The 16,871-nt window shown below is 53.1% G+C and overlaps 1 protein-coding gene across 3 annotated transcripts in view; it reads right to left on the reverse strand.

Annotated features, from left to right (window-relative positions):
* Positions 1-1,276: 1,276 nt before the first annotated feature.
* Positions 1,277-16,871, reverse strand: part of ADAM12 (ADAM metallopeptidase domain 12) — a 281,165-nt gene continuing 265,570 nt past the window's right edge. For 2 of the 3 annotated variants that reach the window (XM_075534458.1, XM_075534460.1), the window contains 3 exons: positions 14,011-14,067; positions 7,114-7,244; positions 1,277-5,292 (listed from right to left, as the gene is read on the reverse strand). In XM_075534458.1, coding sequence (XP_075390573.1) covers positions 5,226-5,292; positions 7,114-7,244; positions 14,011-14,067 — 255 coding nt within the window. In that variant the 3' untranslated portion in view covers positions 1,277-5,225. The remainder of the gene's footprint in view (positions 5,293-7,113; positions 7,245-14,010; positions 14,068-16,871) is intronic. The other variant, XM_075534459.1, reaches the window with a different exon arrangement.

Here is a 16,871-nt window from a genome sequence, read left to right on the forward strand (position 1 = left end):
TCAATCCTTAATGGAATTCAGTGCGGTTTATCGCATGCTTTAATTCCCCCCAAAGCAGCAGTCCATTCTGAATACATTTCAACTCTGTTTCTACACATTCACTCCTTCTATTTTCTTTATTTTGTTCCTTCAACCTTATTTTGTTGGTGTGTGTTGGACATTGAACTCTTATTTTTTATTAATGTGAAGTGTAGACTATGAACTTCCCTCTCAGCACTGCTTTACTTGTTACCCCACCCTCACCCCCTACACACCCAAAGGAAGTTGTTCTACATTTGCTTGATGAATAGATTCAGTTGGGATATATGTTGAATGTGCTTAGAGCCTCCAAATGGAAACTTCTCATGGGGTGGTGGTGGTTGGGGGGTGGTTGTGCACTGGATTTTAGGGAGCAAGATATTGGGGACCATTGCCATGGATTGTGATAGAGACTTCCATGTGTCATCCATACATAATCCACTCGACGGCTGCAGTCGTCATTGCTAAGGACTTGCTAGAGTTGGAGGCCTCACGCCACGTGGGACTGCGGTTTCTCTTGTGCCTTAACATTCCACACTCCCCTCCCCATAAAGCAGTGGTTCTCAACCTTCCTAAGGCCGCGACCCTTCCATACAGTTCTTCATGTTGTGACCCACCCCCCAACCATAAAATTGTTTTCGTTGCTACTTCATCACTGTCATTTTGCTACTGTTATGAACCGGGCGATCCCTGTGAAAGGGTCATTTGACCCCCATGGTTGGGAACTGCTGCCGTGAAGCATCCAGAAAGGTCTGTGCTATTTGGGTATCCTGTTTGATGTATGCTAGTCCCCCTCCCTCTCCTCGCTGGGCCTCGTGGTCTACAAGCTGTCCTGTGGACAGTGGTGAGATCAAAGGCCCGCCGTGACCACTGCACGCATCTCTTCTCCTGGAATGTCCAGCCTTCCTTTCTCATGAGGCTGGAGACGCCGTGTTTCCCTGTGAACAGACGCCCATTAGCCTTAGATGTTCATCCTGGATAAGCTCTGCTTAATCTGATTCAGTCCTGTCTGATGCTCATGTCGCTGTGCCAGCTCACTTCTTTTTTTGGATTCCTCACTTAGGTAAACAAGGTAAGTTTTGTAGTGTGATTTTTGAGTAGTCTGGGCAGACGTTCACCTCCTTCTGTTCCTACCTGGTGGGCATGGGCACGCTCTGGCTCCCTCATAGCCTCCCCGCTTCCTCTTCTACAGTGAATGAGAATAGGACTTTTTAAATATCTTTCTAACATTTGCAGTAACAGGCGAGGCAGGTCTGTGTACTCATTGCATACCATTTATTGGAGATAATATTCCTAACCATGACTTTCTTGGGTGGTGTTTACCTGCGGAACCCTGACATAAGAAACGTGTACGAGAGTTAACAGAGACCGTAACATAAAAGGTATGTGAAAAAAAATTAGCAAACCAAAGCAGTATAAATGGTTGAAGCTATAAAGTTAATGTGCTGGTTTATGCGGCTGTAAATTTCATCTGCACTGTGCCGGGACACCTGTCGCTGTGTAGAGTCACCACACACAAAACAAGCAATGCACCTTCCCTCTGGCCACCATCTAACCTCATGAGGGCCACGCTGCTGGTGGCCCTATGCCACTTGTTTGTTGTGCCCGGTGTGGTAAACTTGTGAGCACAGACGCCACGCCCTTCACTTCTTGCTAAAGGAGAGTGATCACATGGGAACAATTCAGCCGGAGTCCAGGAAAGAACTGCCCCTGGTTTCCTGGGCTGCCAGCCTCGAGGGGTCATGTTGAGTTGAGACCCTGCACGCCCCGTCTTCCGGCCACCACCAGTCCTGTGGAATCGCCTGGACGGCCTCCCGGCTGAGTCTGTGTCTAGAGTTGCTCGCGGGAAACATGTCCTCACAGGCCGGTCCAAAAGAGCTGGAGTGCCTTCGTGAGCAGCAGGAAAACTGCGCGGGGCTCCAAAGGCACACGGAAGCCGCCTTGCTGTGCAGCCTTGGTTCCCAGTGAGCGGGCTCACGCATCCCAAAAGGGTGTCACCTGCTCCCATAGTCCTTGGTCGTTCAGACCTGTGTCGCTCTGACAGGAGGCTGTGAATTAGGTTTGCAAGAAGCCTATGCTGGCAGGACTTTTAAAGTAAGTTAGGAGAATTTTACTAGTGGAGATGCGACCAACTCCCTTTTTAGAGCAAGTCCATGGTGGGGGTGGGGCAAGTGTACTTGGCTGACCAGGCTGGAGGAGCACCACAGGCAGAAGGTGGTCAGAGATGGGGGAAGCACCGGGCACTGAGGATGACCACCATAGAGAGTCACCAGATTTTGTTTGGTAATTTCTGCGTCCCAGCGCCTATCAGAGTTAGGATCACTAGACTAGCGGTAGCTTTGGAGGGTGCGACAGCAGGGCAAAGATGCCCGCCATCCATCTTGTGGGACTGACTGAAAGGTGACACTGAGACCGGAAGTGATGCACGCTGCTGCTGGAAGCGGGACCAGGAGACCGACTGGCAGGGTGGCCATGTCCTGCAGAGCGATGTGCAGTCCGCCCATAGCAGGAGGTAGCTGGCAGATTCACGGGGAGCTGAGGACCTGGCAGTCGCCATGACCCCGGGCTTCCTAGGCCTGCTGTCATGCCGTGCCAGGAGGGAGGATGTGTGGCCACCCCGGGGCTGGCAATGTCTCCAGCACAAGAGCCGCCCCTCTCTCAAGGTCTGTTGTGTGTGGCTGGGGCTGTTTTGAGAGCCTGGCCCAGCCAGACTTGCTCACACAGCCACAGGGTCAGAAGGCAACAAACCTGGGAGTTGGAGGGATGAGGAAGTTTGGGCTCCTTCAGCTGCCCACTGGGCCTGCTGGCTCAGGGAGCTTGGTAAACATCACTGAGAGATGGCTGGGGCCTCCCGGGAACAGCCTGGCTCAGCCCTGGGTTTGGACCTCTTCCAGGGGGCAGCCTTGCTGTTGATGTTGCATCCTGGGCACGCTTCACAAAGCCGGAAGAGGCATGAAAGCGTTCCTCTGAGCTCAGCCGGAGCATTTGTTCTCTTGCAGCTGAGCGGTGGCTTCTGTGGGGTGCTTCATCCCACATGTGCTTGGGAAGAATTGTCCTGGCTGGGTACAGCGTAGCCCCTGTGCACATACTTGGACAATGGAAAATGTTAGGCACAGCTTCTACATGTCTGCCTCCACATGTGGGGGAAACCAAAGTGTCCCCAGACAGGTCAGCAGACAGGCTGTCCAACGGCGTGCCTGGAGGCCTTGTAGCCTGAGCCCTGGCTGGATGTGGGAGGAAGGGTCTGCTTCACAGCTGAGGCACAGCCACATTGTACCCCTGCGAATTTTGGTTTCATTACCTGTGAGCACATAAAAGGAAGCACCTCCCCACCCACCCCAGCCTGGTTCTTACGTGCCCCTCCAAGGAAAGTTATTGCTGGAAAGGCTTCATCTGATAGATCCTGCATCTCAGAAGTATTCTTCCTCAAAGAGCATCGTCCCGAGGATAGTAAGGGCACACTGGACTTGAACAGGCTTGAGTGCTGTGCAGATGCCGCGGGGTGGCCACTGATGATGTGGCCACAGCTGTGGCCTCCTTGACCCACGAACTCACCCCAGTTCCTGGAATGAGCCCAGGGGCACCGCAGTGACGAGGGGGATCCAGTGGATTTGGGCAGCATCTCTGTGAGACAAGGCCTGTGTAATGTACCATGAAAATCCTATAAGCCCCTTCACTTGTATTAAGGCGTTAAGACAATGACCAAGTATAACCAGTTTACAGTACTTTTAAGATGGCTTTACATTTTTAAAAAATCATCAGATGCAGGCCGACTATGTGAGTTGGAATGAGTGATCACTGGGTTCCCCTTTGTGGTGTGTGTGTGAAGTCAAAGGTCATTTTGTTTTCTGGAAGGAAAACCAAGGTTCTTGGTCTTTTTAAAATTTTCCTTTGGGGCTGTCTGCTGCAAGGCACAGAGGAGCTGTGGAAACGATGCCCGAAAGAGAAGTCTTTGTCCTAAGAGACTCAGAGTGAATTCTGGGGCCGTTGTCCATTGCTTTGTAACGTGGAGACTAGTCTCGAGTGAGAACCAGGCAGGATGGCATTTTACCTCGTCGACATCTCCGCATGTTTTACATCATGAACTAGTCGGGCTTGCGGAAATGGCTTCCCCACCCCGTCAGGCACTTGGAGGGGGAAAGGTTGGAGAGGCTGTGTTTTCCTGGATGTGTAGGGATCAGCAAAGGGGTTCCCTGACTACATTTCTGAGACTCAACCGGTGGACTGTGAGTGCCCTTTAAAAGCCGCTTGGAGCCCATGAGGAGGGTGTCTTTCAATGAGTCCCACAGAGAAATTGGGACGTGAAGACACTGCTCCAGAGAGCATGGCAGGGACTCGGCTGCCCATGCGGACAGGACAGGCGAGCAGACAGGCTGGGCGGGGCACCTGCCTTCCACTTGGCCACAGCTGTGGTGGAGAGGCAGTGGGCCCAGCTGGCAGAGGAGTCCATCCACTGGTCAACTTGGGCTTCAGGGTACCAGACCCTGTCCATCAGGGTGACCATACCCTAAAATCCCTGCCGACAACCCCCGTTTCTAGAGCAGCGGTTCTCAACCTGTGGGTCGTGACCCCTTTGAGGATCAAATGACCCTTTCACAGGGGTCGCCTGATTCATAACAGTAGCAAAGTGACAGTGATGAAGTAGCAATGAAAATAATCTTATGGTTGGGGGTCACCACAACATGAGAAACTGTATGAAAGGGTCGCGGCCTTAGGAAGGTTGAGATCCACTGCTCTAGAGCTTTCTAACCAGAAACCTAACCTATCTCTGCTGCCCCGAGCTTTAAGGTGGGCCTGTGGAGACTGGGGGGAGGGTGTTCCAGGGCTCCACTGGTGGGGGGCCAGGGGAGGGTTGTCTCTTGAGCTGGGTCTGGCAGCAGAAGCCCAGTGCCCCCAGGAGGCAGGATATCTCAAGTTCAAGAGAATGTAAGCAGCCCTTCCTCCCACAGAAAACTTGGGGCGGGGGTGGGGGGTGGCAGACGGCCGCCGCAGTCCACATTCAGCATAAATTAATAATTTACAAGTACCTGAGCAAGAACACAGCACCATAGGACAGGGACTCACTGAGTCAGAACCCCCTGAAATCCTACACATTGGTCCCAACCCCCCACCCCACCCCACCCCGGGAACCGACACTCCCAGCGGAGTGGCAGGGATAGTGCAAACTTGTCTTCACTGTGGGAGCCAGGGCTCGGCCGGCCTCTTTCTCACTTGATGTAAACGGCGGTGGCACAGGTGGGTCTGGGTACAGGCTGGGGGCGCTTCAAAGCAGGTCTGCATGGAGAAAACAAGACCCTGGTTAGGGGAGGTGGCTTCATGGGTCTGGAGGGCTGTGCAGCCAGGTCTCCCACCCCCTACCCCTCCCCATCTGGTGTGGCTCCCATGAAGGATGAGGCTCTTGGTGGTTTTCAGAGATAGAAGGCCACTGTTTTGTGACCCGGTAGAACTGCCCCATGTTCTGTCCGTCTGTTTTCTCGGCTCCAATCTTTGCAGGGTCAGGAGTTGGAACCCACCGGCCGCTCAATTGGACCCAGAAGAGGCTTTCTGTAATGGTGGACAGCCGAGGACACCCAAAGGGGCCATTCTACTCTGCCCTACAGGGCCCCTGTGGGTCGACGGTGGTTCTAGGACTCTGTTCCTCCTCGGAGCGTTGGCTCTATGTTGGGAACAGTATCAGAGGACGGTCCATTGTCTGCATACAACCGAGAGCCCTGGTGGTGGTTTCAAGTTGGGATGCGAACCGTGAGGCCAGCGGTTCAAAACTACCAGCTCCCGTAGGGTCGTGATGAGTCAGTCGGCACCGACTCAAGGACAGCGAGTTTGGAGTTCTGGGACCCCGAGTATTGTCCTCGCGAGCCCAAGAGCCACCCACCTGAGCTGGAGAGAGGGCCCTTCTCCCTTTGCGCAACCAGGTCTGACCTCACACCCCCAGTCTGTCTGCACAGCACGCAGGGGACACCCCTCCCCCCCAGGCTCTCTGCCCCGAATTCTCTCTGAGATCCTCGCAAGCCACACATTCTTCCCAGGAGGCCTGCGGAGCCAGGCCCATCTGCGTGCTGGTCAGTGGTGAACCTCCCTCAGAGGGGGCCTGACTGGCACTGCGCTGATACTGCCCTGGGGCCGAGAGGCGAGGGAGGAGCCCTCCTGCCTTCGTGGTCTCAGGCCGTTTATAACACTGTGAGTTTATACAGGAGCCTGGATGCCGTCGTGGGTCGTGCACGGGGTAGAGCTGCAAGCAGGTTGCAGCCACCAGCCGCTCTGGGGGAGAAAGAGGAAGCCTGCTCCCAGGGACCAGGTCTGTTCTCCTCCGAGGTGGCCGGCATTGAGATGGCCTCAGTGAGGGTCCACCCAGTCATCTATTGGCTTGAAAAATGGTAGCTTTTGAAAACCCATGTGCGCAGACTACAGCACACTGCTGAAAGCCTAACACTTTCAGGACCCAGGGGACACATGTGTCCCACAAACTACCAAAATCTTCATGACAATACCTTCTGTTACAGAAAAGGCTCTCAAGGAGTCAGTTTTGAAGAGTCAGAAAGCTCATAGGCTTAAGACCCCCGAGAAGAAGTTCTATTCTGCTACAACTTGGAATCAGGGTAACTAACCCCCCCCACCCCAGTCCTCCCTGATCCTCAGACCAAACCCACTGCCATCATCGAGCCCACCCACCAACCTCGGGGACAGCACAGAACTGCCCCTGTGGGTTTCCAAGGCTGTAAGCCTCTACAGGAACAGCCAGCCTTATCTTTCTCCCATGGAGAGGCTGGTGGGTTTGAACTGCTGTCCTTGTGGTAAGCTCCCCAATGCATAACCACCACCACCACCCCCATGCCCATTTAATTTGCCGGGACCCCAGGGATTCTTGGAGGTGGGTCTTTGGCTTTCCTGGGCCTGCAGCACCTGGGAGCTTTGCTGGGACACGGCCAGTCTTTCCCAAAGTGGGCAGAAGGCCACATACGTTTGGAAACCTCTGACTGAGAGTCCGCTGTGGCTGATGTCTTAGGTCCACTTGGGCTATCCCTGAGACGCATGGCAGTGATGCTGTGTCCCGGTGACATCCAGACCGTGCAGGAGACGTCGCCCAGGATCACCAACCTGAGAGGAGCCAGGCAGAGCCCGGGCCCCGGCTGTCCGGGAGTCTTCACAGAGGCACTGGTGAGTCGTGTCATCTTGGTCACGGGATCTGCTGGCAAAGGCTTCTGAGGAGGCTGCGGCTTCCAGGTTCCCTGCAATCAACCGGAGCAAGACCTGGGCTCCGGAGCCCTGACAAGCAATGGCTGGAGAGCCAACACTTGTTCCTGCCCAAGTTGGGCGGGGGGGCAGGCCTGCCACTCACACTGCCCATCCCCGGCGCCCTCTGACCACTCCTCAGGTGTAGCCTATGGGGCCCACGCTGTTCACAGGCCTGCCCTCCGCGGTCAGCACGGTTTGTACACCTCCCCGTGGGTCAGAGACCAGACAGGGGGCAGTAGATGGAAATGATGTCACACCCCCTCCCCCAGCTTGGTTCAACTGTGGCAAAGCCAGCCACCACCCGGCTTCAGAGGGACGCCCAGGGAGATCTGACGCAGATGGTTCCAGAAAACCTCCTGGACTCTGCAGAGCCTGCTCTAGAGGTGGAGACACGTTCCATCCAACCCCTCTACGAGAGAGACTCCCCAAATCCAAGGGAGACAGCCAGGTGGCCCGAGAGCTCTGAACATCAGCTGGGAAGATGAGGAACCGGGGTGAGCGGCAGACGGGGTGGGAAGGCCCACATCAGACCCTGCCAGGTGAGAGTCATGAACAAGGAGAGGCCAGATTCTCAGACTTCCCAAGGGGGACGAGGGGAGCAGAATGTGAGCCCCATCAGAGGGGTGTGCAGCCACGTGGGCGAGCACGGCAGGGGCGGGAAGGAGCGGAAGCAACTCGCCAGGAGAAAGCCTAGGTGCAAGGGAAAGCCTGTGGGTGGGCAGGAACTGGATAACTGGCTGGGACTTGGGGAAAGGCCTTTTCCACCTGCCCAACCCCCCACCAGCGTGGTGGCTGGGGACAACCCTGCCCCCCTCTGCAGTCGCTCCCCAGCAGACTGAGCCTGCGGCGCCCATGCGGTTGATAGCATGCACTCAGGAATTCAAGACTGGAGCTTGTCAGAGGCGCGTGTCACCATGTGACAGGCCTAACACCTGTCTCTTTTTTTATTCCCCTCTTCCCCCACTACTCGGTCAGATCGCCACCCTTCCCCATGGATGGGACCTGTCTACACCTGCAGAAAGTCGGGGTTGAACAAGCCAACCCACAATCAACAGACGGCATCAAACGACCCAAATAAGAAACCAGGACCCCTCTCTCAGGAAGAGCAGGTATGCAGTTACTGGAGGGAAGAGGGGGTGATCGTTGGGTTTTGTGAGCATCCTCAATATATGTCCCCATGGTGTTACCAAACAGCCTATAATCAGTCACCTCCTGGTATGATCTGTTGTGAGCAGCCGAGCCGCTGTAAGAAGACTGGTGGGGTGAGTACAACCCCCTTGCTCAGGGCACATCCTGATGCGATTGGAAAGCCATTCCTCTTATATAAACTGTCCCTGTGGAAAGGTTGCTTCCCCCCTACCCCCGAGTCTGGGGCCTGCTTCATCTGCCACCTGGAGTGTTCACCAGTCTCCCACCTACTCCTGCAAGAGAAGCCTTCAGCTTAACACGGACCCACTGAGTTAGAAATTGACTTACTTGCTTCTGCAATGGAGCAGTCAACCTAGTCCACTGGGTCTTTCTGCACAAGACCTCATTGTAAAGGGTCGAAAAGTGAGGTGTAGTGTACTCTGAGGACCTCGATGCACCTGACCTAAGCCATGGTGTTTTCCAAGGTGGATGTCGGACAAGGAAGACCGAAGGCTTCCGTCCTCTGCATGGTGGTGCTGGCGATCATGGTCAAGGAACACACAACTCTCTCTCTCAGAAGAAGTCGAGCCAGAAGGCCGACCAGGACAAGGTGCACAGGACACAGTGTCTGTGCTGATGGGCTCACAGACGATGCGGAGGATGGTGCCGGTCTGGGCAGTGTCTGGATGGCGGCGCGTTGGGACCAACTTGATGACCCTGGACCGTTGTGTGAGCCGTTTGCTTGATGAGCAGCTCTGGTCTGTGCTCGAGTGACCCCAGCATCACAAAGGGGGCTTCGAAATGTTCATGGAAAACGAGCTACCACCCTGTGGGTATGACAAGCTGATAGAAGCCGCAGACAGCACACTGGAAGGACTCGGGAAAATGCTGAATGTTAGGAACGCAGAGCGTCACCCTAAGAGTGGGCCAGTGAAATTGAAGACACATCCTGTCACCAGCCGGCCTGAGGGCAAATGAAGAAAGCCCAAGAACCAGTCACATGAACTAAGGCTTCCAGAGGACGAGGAGGTCAAAGAAAAGCAACTGGGAATTGCCGGGACTCGCTAGCAGGAGCCTTCTGGAATCTTACAGAAGATGAAAAGATGCACTTAATGAGCCCCGCGCAGACCCTAAAGGAAAGTCACCGGGCCATGTGAAGGGCCTTCAGAATGCGCCCTGATTTCTCAGCAGACACCGAAAACTGTACACCCAGGGAAATGGCCTAAACAGGACTTTTGTAAACAGTCAGACCAACACTAGCAGACGATGACCTGAGAGCGAGACACACGACCACATCCCCTGGAAACCAGCCTGGAAGCCTTTCCCCCAATACAACAAGCTTACAGGAGTAGAAACAGAGACGCAGGCATGTCCATCTGTCGTGGCAGACGATGGCAAGACACGAAAGAAGAAAAGGAGAGGGAGTCAGACGGAATGACTCAGGCACAGGAAAACATAGGGAACAAAGATTGACGGCAATGAAATTCATGCCTGCGGCCAATGATGCTAAACGTAAGTGGATTAAATGAAAACAGGACCCATTAATATGCTGCGTATATAAGCCAAGGGAGACACCTGAGGGCCCACCAACGGATGTGAATGCCGTATACACACACGGAATACTGTGCCCCTCTGAGGAGTCCACAGAACACCTCACCACATGGGTGGACATGGACAACGGTCGGTCAAAGCCAAGGTCATATACGCACAGGGAAGTTACCACGTAGACGAGTTAGTTACACAGTCCTGCATCCTCAGTTGTGATGAGCAGGCCCAAAGGGACTCTGCTCCACCCTGTGTCCAGGCATGCACTGATGACCTGCAGTCTGGCGCAGGGGCTGTGACAGTGGGCTCAACCCTAACAATGGCGGTGCGGGGGCAGGCTGGGCAGGGCTGCCCTGAGTTGGAACTGATGGGTCACTGGGCGTACAACATAGTTCTACATCGTACTTTGGTGAGTTAGTGACAAGGGTCTGAAAGTACAACTCTCCTCCTCCTCCCACCCAGAGCAGAGAACAATGGAGGACAAATCAGAGGACTGCTGGACCACGTGAACCTCCGCCTCGTTGGATCGATGGGGCCTGGCTCCCCTGCTCTGACAGGGAGGGATCACAAGAGCTGGTCTGGAGGAGAATGGGACAACCATGGGACAACGCAGCACTTCGGCGCTCTTCAGACCTGGAACTGAACTGACCCCCCTGGCTCACCTCTCAGCCAAACTCGACCCCTCTTAGCACCCATTACACCTGAGCAACGTGTTTGTCCTCTCTCACATCACAGACCCTGCAGTGTCACCAGACAAGGTGTGTGTGTGTGTGTGTGTGTGTGTACTGCTCCGCAGATGACACGAAAGCTTAAAAGGCTTTCTAATTCAGAGAATCACAGAGTTCCCTGGGAAAACGATGTCCAGGGGCTTACTGCTGACACAAAGCAGGGCGCTGCCCTGAGCGGGGCCTCATGGGAGGAGGGGGTGGGAGAATGATGCCGTGGAAGCCTCTGCACCTCCCCTCCCCCTCCCCACTAAGAGGAAGAACAATGCCTGTCTCATGAGGGGTGAAACCAAATGCATGAGTACCTCATGCCACACGTTTTAAAATTCTTAATGGGAAGATGAGCAAGACCAGCACACAGGACCTTTCCTGGTGGCGCCTGGGAGTGCAGGGCCAGGACTCCCCAACGTTCCTGTCTGCAGGAGCTTCCAGGGAGATGGGGTGGGGAGGGCTCGGTATTCTTTCCACCACAAACCTTCATTTCTCCAGCAACGGGAGCTTAGCTGAAAGGACGCCCCACCCTCAGCACAGTTACACATATCCATGCAAAGCAGAGGGAGCCACCACCAAACGTGTCAGCAGCTGAGGGGAAGCAAGCCAGCCTGGAACAGCAGGCACACACGGCCAGGAGCCAGGAAGAGACTTCCAAGTGACATGAAGCGGAACACCGGCCTTATCCATCGCCTCCTCAATGACTCGCTCATTGACCCAACCTTTGGCATGTATGTGACAATAGTGTGTACACACACACACACACACACACACACACACGACTTTTTGTACATCTGGCAGCCTGGCTCTGAACACAGGCGAGGGCTTTTGCTCCTTTGAGTTCCAGCTTCCGCTGTGGTAGAGAGGATAGCGGTTGGTAGCTCACAGGGCTGATGTGAAGATAGGCCTTCCTACCTTCAGAAGGCCCTCAGCACAGGGTAGGCAGGCGGTCGGCAATGACTCTGTTCCACTGCAGCTATTACTGATGGAGCGGATTTACCTTTTAAGGGCACCATAAACCTACCAACAAAGCCAGGGCAAGAAACTAAGCCCATCTATCTTCATTTTCTCGAAGGCGGCAGGAAAGGATGACCAGGATATTAGTATGAGGCATAAAAAGGGATGCACGCACCCATAAACTTGAAAGGCTTTGGGGATTAAATAATTTAGCTATGAATAAGTATCTAGTTTTGCCAATAAAGATAATGTTGGGTCTTTATTACCGTGCCAGGGAAGAAGTAAGATCTATGTTATAATACATCACTGGGTACCTGGATTTATCATGGAACCTTAGGAGATGATTAGGTTGCCCATCCATACTGGTTTACCTGTGACAGTCCCAATTTATGCTTAAGGTCCCACTTAATTATTCATTATACTCTCCCAGAAGTGGCCCAGTTCGGAGGATAAATCTGACCGCCACCGCAGGGATGGTAAAGCTCAAAGTTCTTAAGTCAGAGCCCGGAGCGCGCATTGGTCTGTGTCCACACACCAGGCTCAGGAGGCAGTGTGATGGGGATGTGGAGTAGGCCACAGCCACACAAGCCGCCTGGTTAAGATGCCAGCTTCCAACCAGGCTTCCCTGGGCAGCAGGCGGGTGCCACCATGGCATTGCTCAAGAAGACGCATCCTCTACCAGGGGCCACGAGAGTCCCCGCTCCCTGGGGTGCTTTCTCAAAGCCCGCTCCGCCTGGCCGCAGCCCATCATCCAGAGAGCTGAGCTCCAGCTCCAGGCTGAGCTCCAGCTCCAGGATTTGAGGAATTCCAGCCCCATCCCTCCCCATTTGTTCTAGATTTTAGAGAGGAGTCCAAGGACTACCCCCTTCCTCCATGTCCTGTCCGTACGCTAGCCCTAGCTGAGAGTTAACCTTTGAGAAGTTTTAAAACAGACACAAATTTGAGGCTAAATAGAACCTAGTGCCTGGACCGTCACTGTAAAGAATTCCTAACTTATCAACTTCCGGTGTGATAAGCCAGAGTCCACAGGAATCGCTTAACCAGAGAGATCGGGTAGGGGAGACAGGGGGGCGGGGAGAGAGGGTCACCGAGGCCTGGGCCCAGCAAACACCCTGCCTGTGGGTGGCCCGTGAAGAGTGTGTACTCAGAGATAGCACCAGAGACAAAAGCTCAGAAGGAAACGCGGGGTGGGGGCGGGGGGAAGCAAGAGCCTGGACCAATCTACTCTCCTGAAGAAAACCTTCCCCATCCTTCGTTGGGAAAACTCTGTGACCTTTTCTGAAATGACCTCAAAACACACAGCAAACACACAAACTCCATTTTGAGGGATGGTACTTGGATAACCTTTGGCTCATGCCCAGGGAAGGAACATTGGTGGCGAGGAGGAGGCCTGGCACAGCTACCTGGCAGAGTATAGATGGGGGGCCTGCATGGCATATTGGGGCTGCACAAGGAGAGTGTACCCCAGCCATTCGTGCCAGCTTGGAGTGGGGCAGGTGAAGAACGTGCAACCAGGGAGGCTGGGCCCCCGTCTTCACTCGGAACCTCCGTCCTGGGCTCCACAGTGAGTGCGCACCTCGGAGCTGCTCAGGACACTGGCCTGGCCCTTCTTCACCTGTCCTGATGGGCACCATGAAGGTCTCCCCTCCTCTGCTCTTGGGGATTTTTTTTGGTTATGTGTGTGTGTGTAAAATTTTCATTGTGAATTGAGTGTCGGGTTCCAGGGCAAGTCAGTTTTCCAATAGAGGACTTTAGACATGCTTCGTGCATTTCATGGTGGGCTGCCTCAAGCACAGGAAGAGAAATCCCAGAGACCCCGAGATCCCATTGTGAACCTGTGAGAGTGGCCAAGAGCGATGTCTAGGCACACTGTGTTGGGTAGGTGGCTGCTGGGAGCTGCTAATTGGATTCTGACTCAGGGACCCTAGGTGGCAGGAAAGAGTAGGGCTGCCTCTTAGGCCGTGACCTTAAGGACGCAGATCACCAGTGCCCCCCCACCACCCCCGTCTCCGCAGGAGCTGCTGGGTGCATTCAAAACACCAGCCTCTTGGGTAGCAGCCCAACAGTCAACTGTCGCCTTACCAGGGCTTCGGTGTCGGCTCCATGGTGCGGGTGGGGCAAACCTGAGACAAGTCCCTTACAGGGCTGCTCTGTCCCAGCTCCCAGTGTGTCCTACAGCCTGCCCGTGTGAAGGGGCGAAAGCAAGTAGAGCCTGGCTCTGCGGACTGCTGTGCGGGACCGCTCTGAGAGGAGCACAGAGGACAGTGTGTGCGGTGGCCATTGGCTCTCAAGGGAAGAAGGCCACACAAGACTGCAGTTGCCCCAACATCTGACAGCCGCGGGCGCAGCAGGTAAGAAAGGAAGCCACAGACTGCATTCCGCAAATTACTCAAGCCCTGCAGCAGGCCCTTACCTTCTGATGATGAAGGTGTACACGTGCTCCACTCCAGGTCTTTTCGATCACCGGGCCCTGGGAATGAGCGCAGAAGAAGGGATGCACTTCGGCCATGGTTCTGTCCACGCATACGAAGGGGAGTGGAATGCGGGAAGACTGAACAAAGCAGCCTTAGAAGAACACCAGCCCGACTCTCCTTCCAAGCCTGCCCGCGTCGGGAGATGCTGGTGTCCGACTTTGGACACGTCATCGGAAGGTGAGATGCTAAAGAAGGGCATGGCGAGTGGAGAGGGAGGGAACCCCTCAGTGTGCGGGAGGAAGTTGAGCCACGGCCTCCCGTCGGTGGTTTGAGGTCGGGTGATGAGTGAGTAGGGCTTCACTGTACTCGTCTCTCCAATGTTGATGGTTCAAAAATGTCCCGAACTTCCCTATTTTCAAAATATCTAGCACCCCTCTCTGCAAAGACAGGTTGGTGGCGCCAAGACTTTTTTGGTTGTGTGCTGAATTGTGTTTTATCTGGGCTTGGTAAGAATGAATGAGGAAGACTGAAGCAGAATCGATGCATTCGGATATGGCGCTGGTGACGAACATTGAAAGTACCACAGACTGCCAAAAGCACCAACAGATTGTCTTGGAAGAAGTACAGTCAGAGTGCTCCTTGGAGGCCAGGGTGGTGAGACTTGGTCTCGCGGTCTTTGGACATGTTGTCTGGAGAGACCAGCCCGAGAAGGACATCACACTTGGTGTAAAGTGAAGAAGGAGTATTGTCTAGCACCCTGGACAAGATGGATGGACACTGTGGCTGCAGCAGTGGGCTCAGACACAGCAAGGGCTGTGGGGCTGACGCAGGCCTGGTGTTCTGCTCTGTGTGCACAGGGTCACTGTGAGTTGGGGCCGACTCAGCGGCACCCATAAGACTGATTCCACGTGACCTGTTAAAACACTTCAAAATGAAAGCTGATGGTGCCCAGCTATCAAAAGAGATAGTGTCTGGGGTCTTAAAGGCTTGAAGGTGATCAAGCGGCCATCTAGCTCAGAAGCTAAAAAGCCCACATGGAAAAAGCACACCGGCCAGTGCGATCACGAGGTGCCAAGGGACCAGGTATAAGGCATCATGCAAAAAAAACAACGATATAAGTGTGTGTATATATGTGTATATGTATATATATACCATATTAAATGAAGGGGGAAGTGCAGAGTGGAGACCCAAGGCCCAAGTGTCGGCCAATGGAGATCCCCTCATAGAGGGGTTTAGGAGAGGAGATGGGTTAATTAGGGTGCGAGGTAGTACCGATGAAGAACACAGCTTTCCCCCAGATCCTGGATGCTTCCTCCCCCCAACTACCATGATCCAAATTCTACCTTGCAGGACTGGACAGGGCAGAGGCTGTACACTGGTACATATGAGGGCTGGAGGTACAGGGAATCCAGGGTGGATGATACCTTCAGGACCAAGGGTGTGAGGGGCGATGCTGGGAGAGTGGAGGGTGAGTGGGTTGGAAGGGGGGAACTGATTACAAGGATCCACATGTGACCTCTTCCCTGGGAGAGGGACAGCAGAGAAAGGGGGAAGGAAGACTCCAGATAGTGCAAGATATGACAAAATAACGAGGTATAAATTACCAAGGGCACATGAGGGAGGGGGGAAAGGGGAGGGAGGGGAAAAAAAAAAGAGGACCTGATGCAAGGGGCTTAAGTGGAGAGCAAATGCTTTGAGAATGATTGGGGCAGGGAATGTATGGATGTGCTTTATACAATTGATGTATGTATATGTATGGATGGTGATAAGAGTTGTATGGGTCCCTAATAAAATGTAAAAAAAGAAAAGAGGAGAAAAAAATGATTAGGGCAAAGACTGTACAGATGTGCTTTATACAATTGATGTATGTATATGTATGAACTGTGATAGGAGTTGTATGAGCCCCTAATAAATTGTTAAAATTTAAAAAAAATTAAAAAAAAGATTAAAAAAAAAAGAAAAGAAAATGATTAGGGCAAAGAATGTACAGATGTGTTTTATACAATTGATGTATGTATATGTATGGATTGTGATAAGAGTTGTATGAGCCCCTAATAAAATGTTTTTTAATTAAAAAAAATTTTAAAAAAAGATTTAAAAAAAAGAAAAAATGCACTTTCAATTCCAAAAAAAAAAAAAAAAACACTTCAAAATATCAAGCATCTTTATCTGACATACAATTTGCTAAAAAATTTGTAAGACAGCTATCTGGCCTACTGATTGAGAAGAGATCCATATTTGTGTCCATTCCAAAGGAACGTGACCCAACAGAATAAGAACGATATCACATGCAAGTCACAGTCTGCCCGAGGCACGGTGACTGACAAACAGCTGCAGCAGTACATTGACACAAAGGGCAGCTGGATTCACAAGAGGACGAGGAAGGAGGGATATTCCTTGCTGATGCCAGAGAGATCTTTACGTGTGTTTTACTGAGTGTGGATCATAACACGCTACATATAACTTTAAGAAAAGGAATTCCAAAACACGTTATTGTGCTCATGCATAAACAGAACGAGGTGACATGCATGATATAAAACCAGGAAAGGTGAGTCATGGTTGTATCCTTTCGGCATACTTAGTCTGTATGTTCAGCAAATAATCTGAGGAGCTGGACCACGTGAAGAACAAGGCATCCAGCCGGGAGAACAGCTCATTAGCAACACGTGATACACAGATGACAGCCTTGTCGACGGGAAGTGGAGCACATACTGGCGAAGATCAAAGACTGCAGCCTTCAGTATGAATCACAACTCAGTGGAAAGAAAACAAAGCAGCAGCAACACTGCGATCAAAGACGACACTCCCACAGTGGCCAAGGATTTCATGTTACTCCGAGCCACCCTCCTGGGCACGGGTG

Source organism: Tenrec ecaudatus, chromosome 16 (genome assembly GCF_050624435.1).
Source record: "Tenrec ecaudatus isolate mTenEca1 chromosome 16, mTenEca1.hap1, whole genome shotgun sequence".
Taxonomy (NCBI): Eukaryota; Metazoa; Chordata; class Mammalia; order Afrosoricida; family Tenrecidae; genus Tenrec; species Tenrec ecaudatus.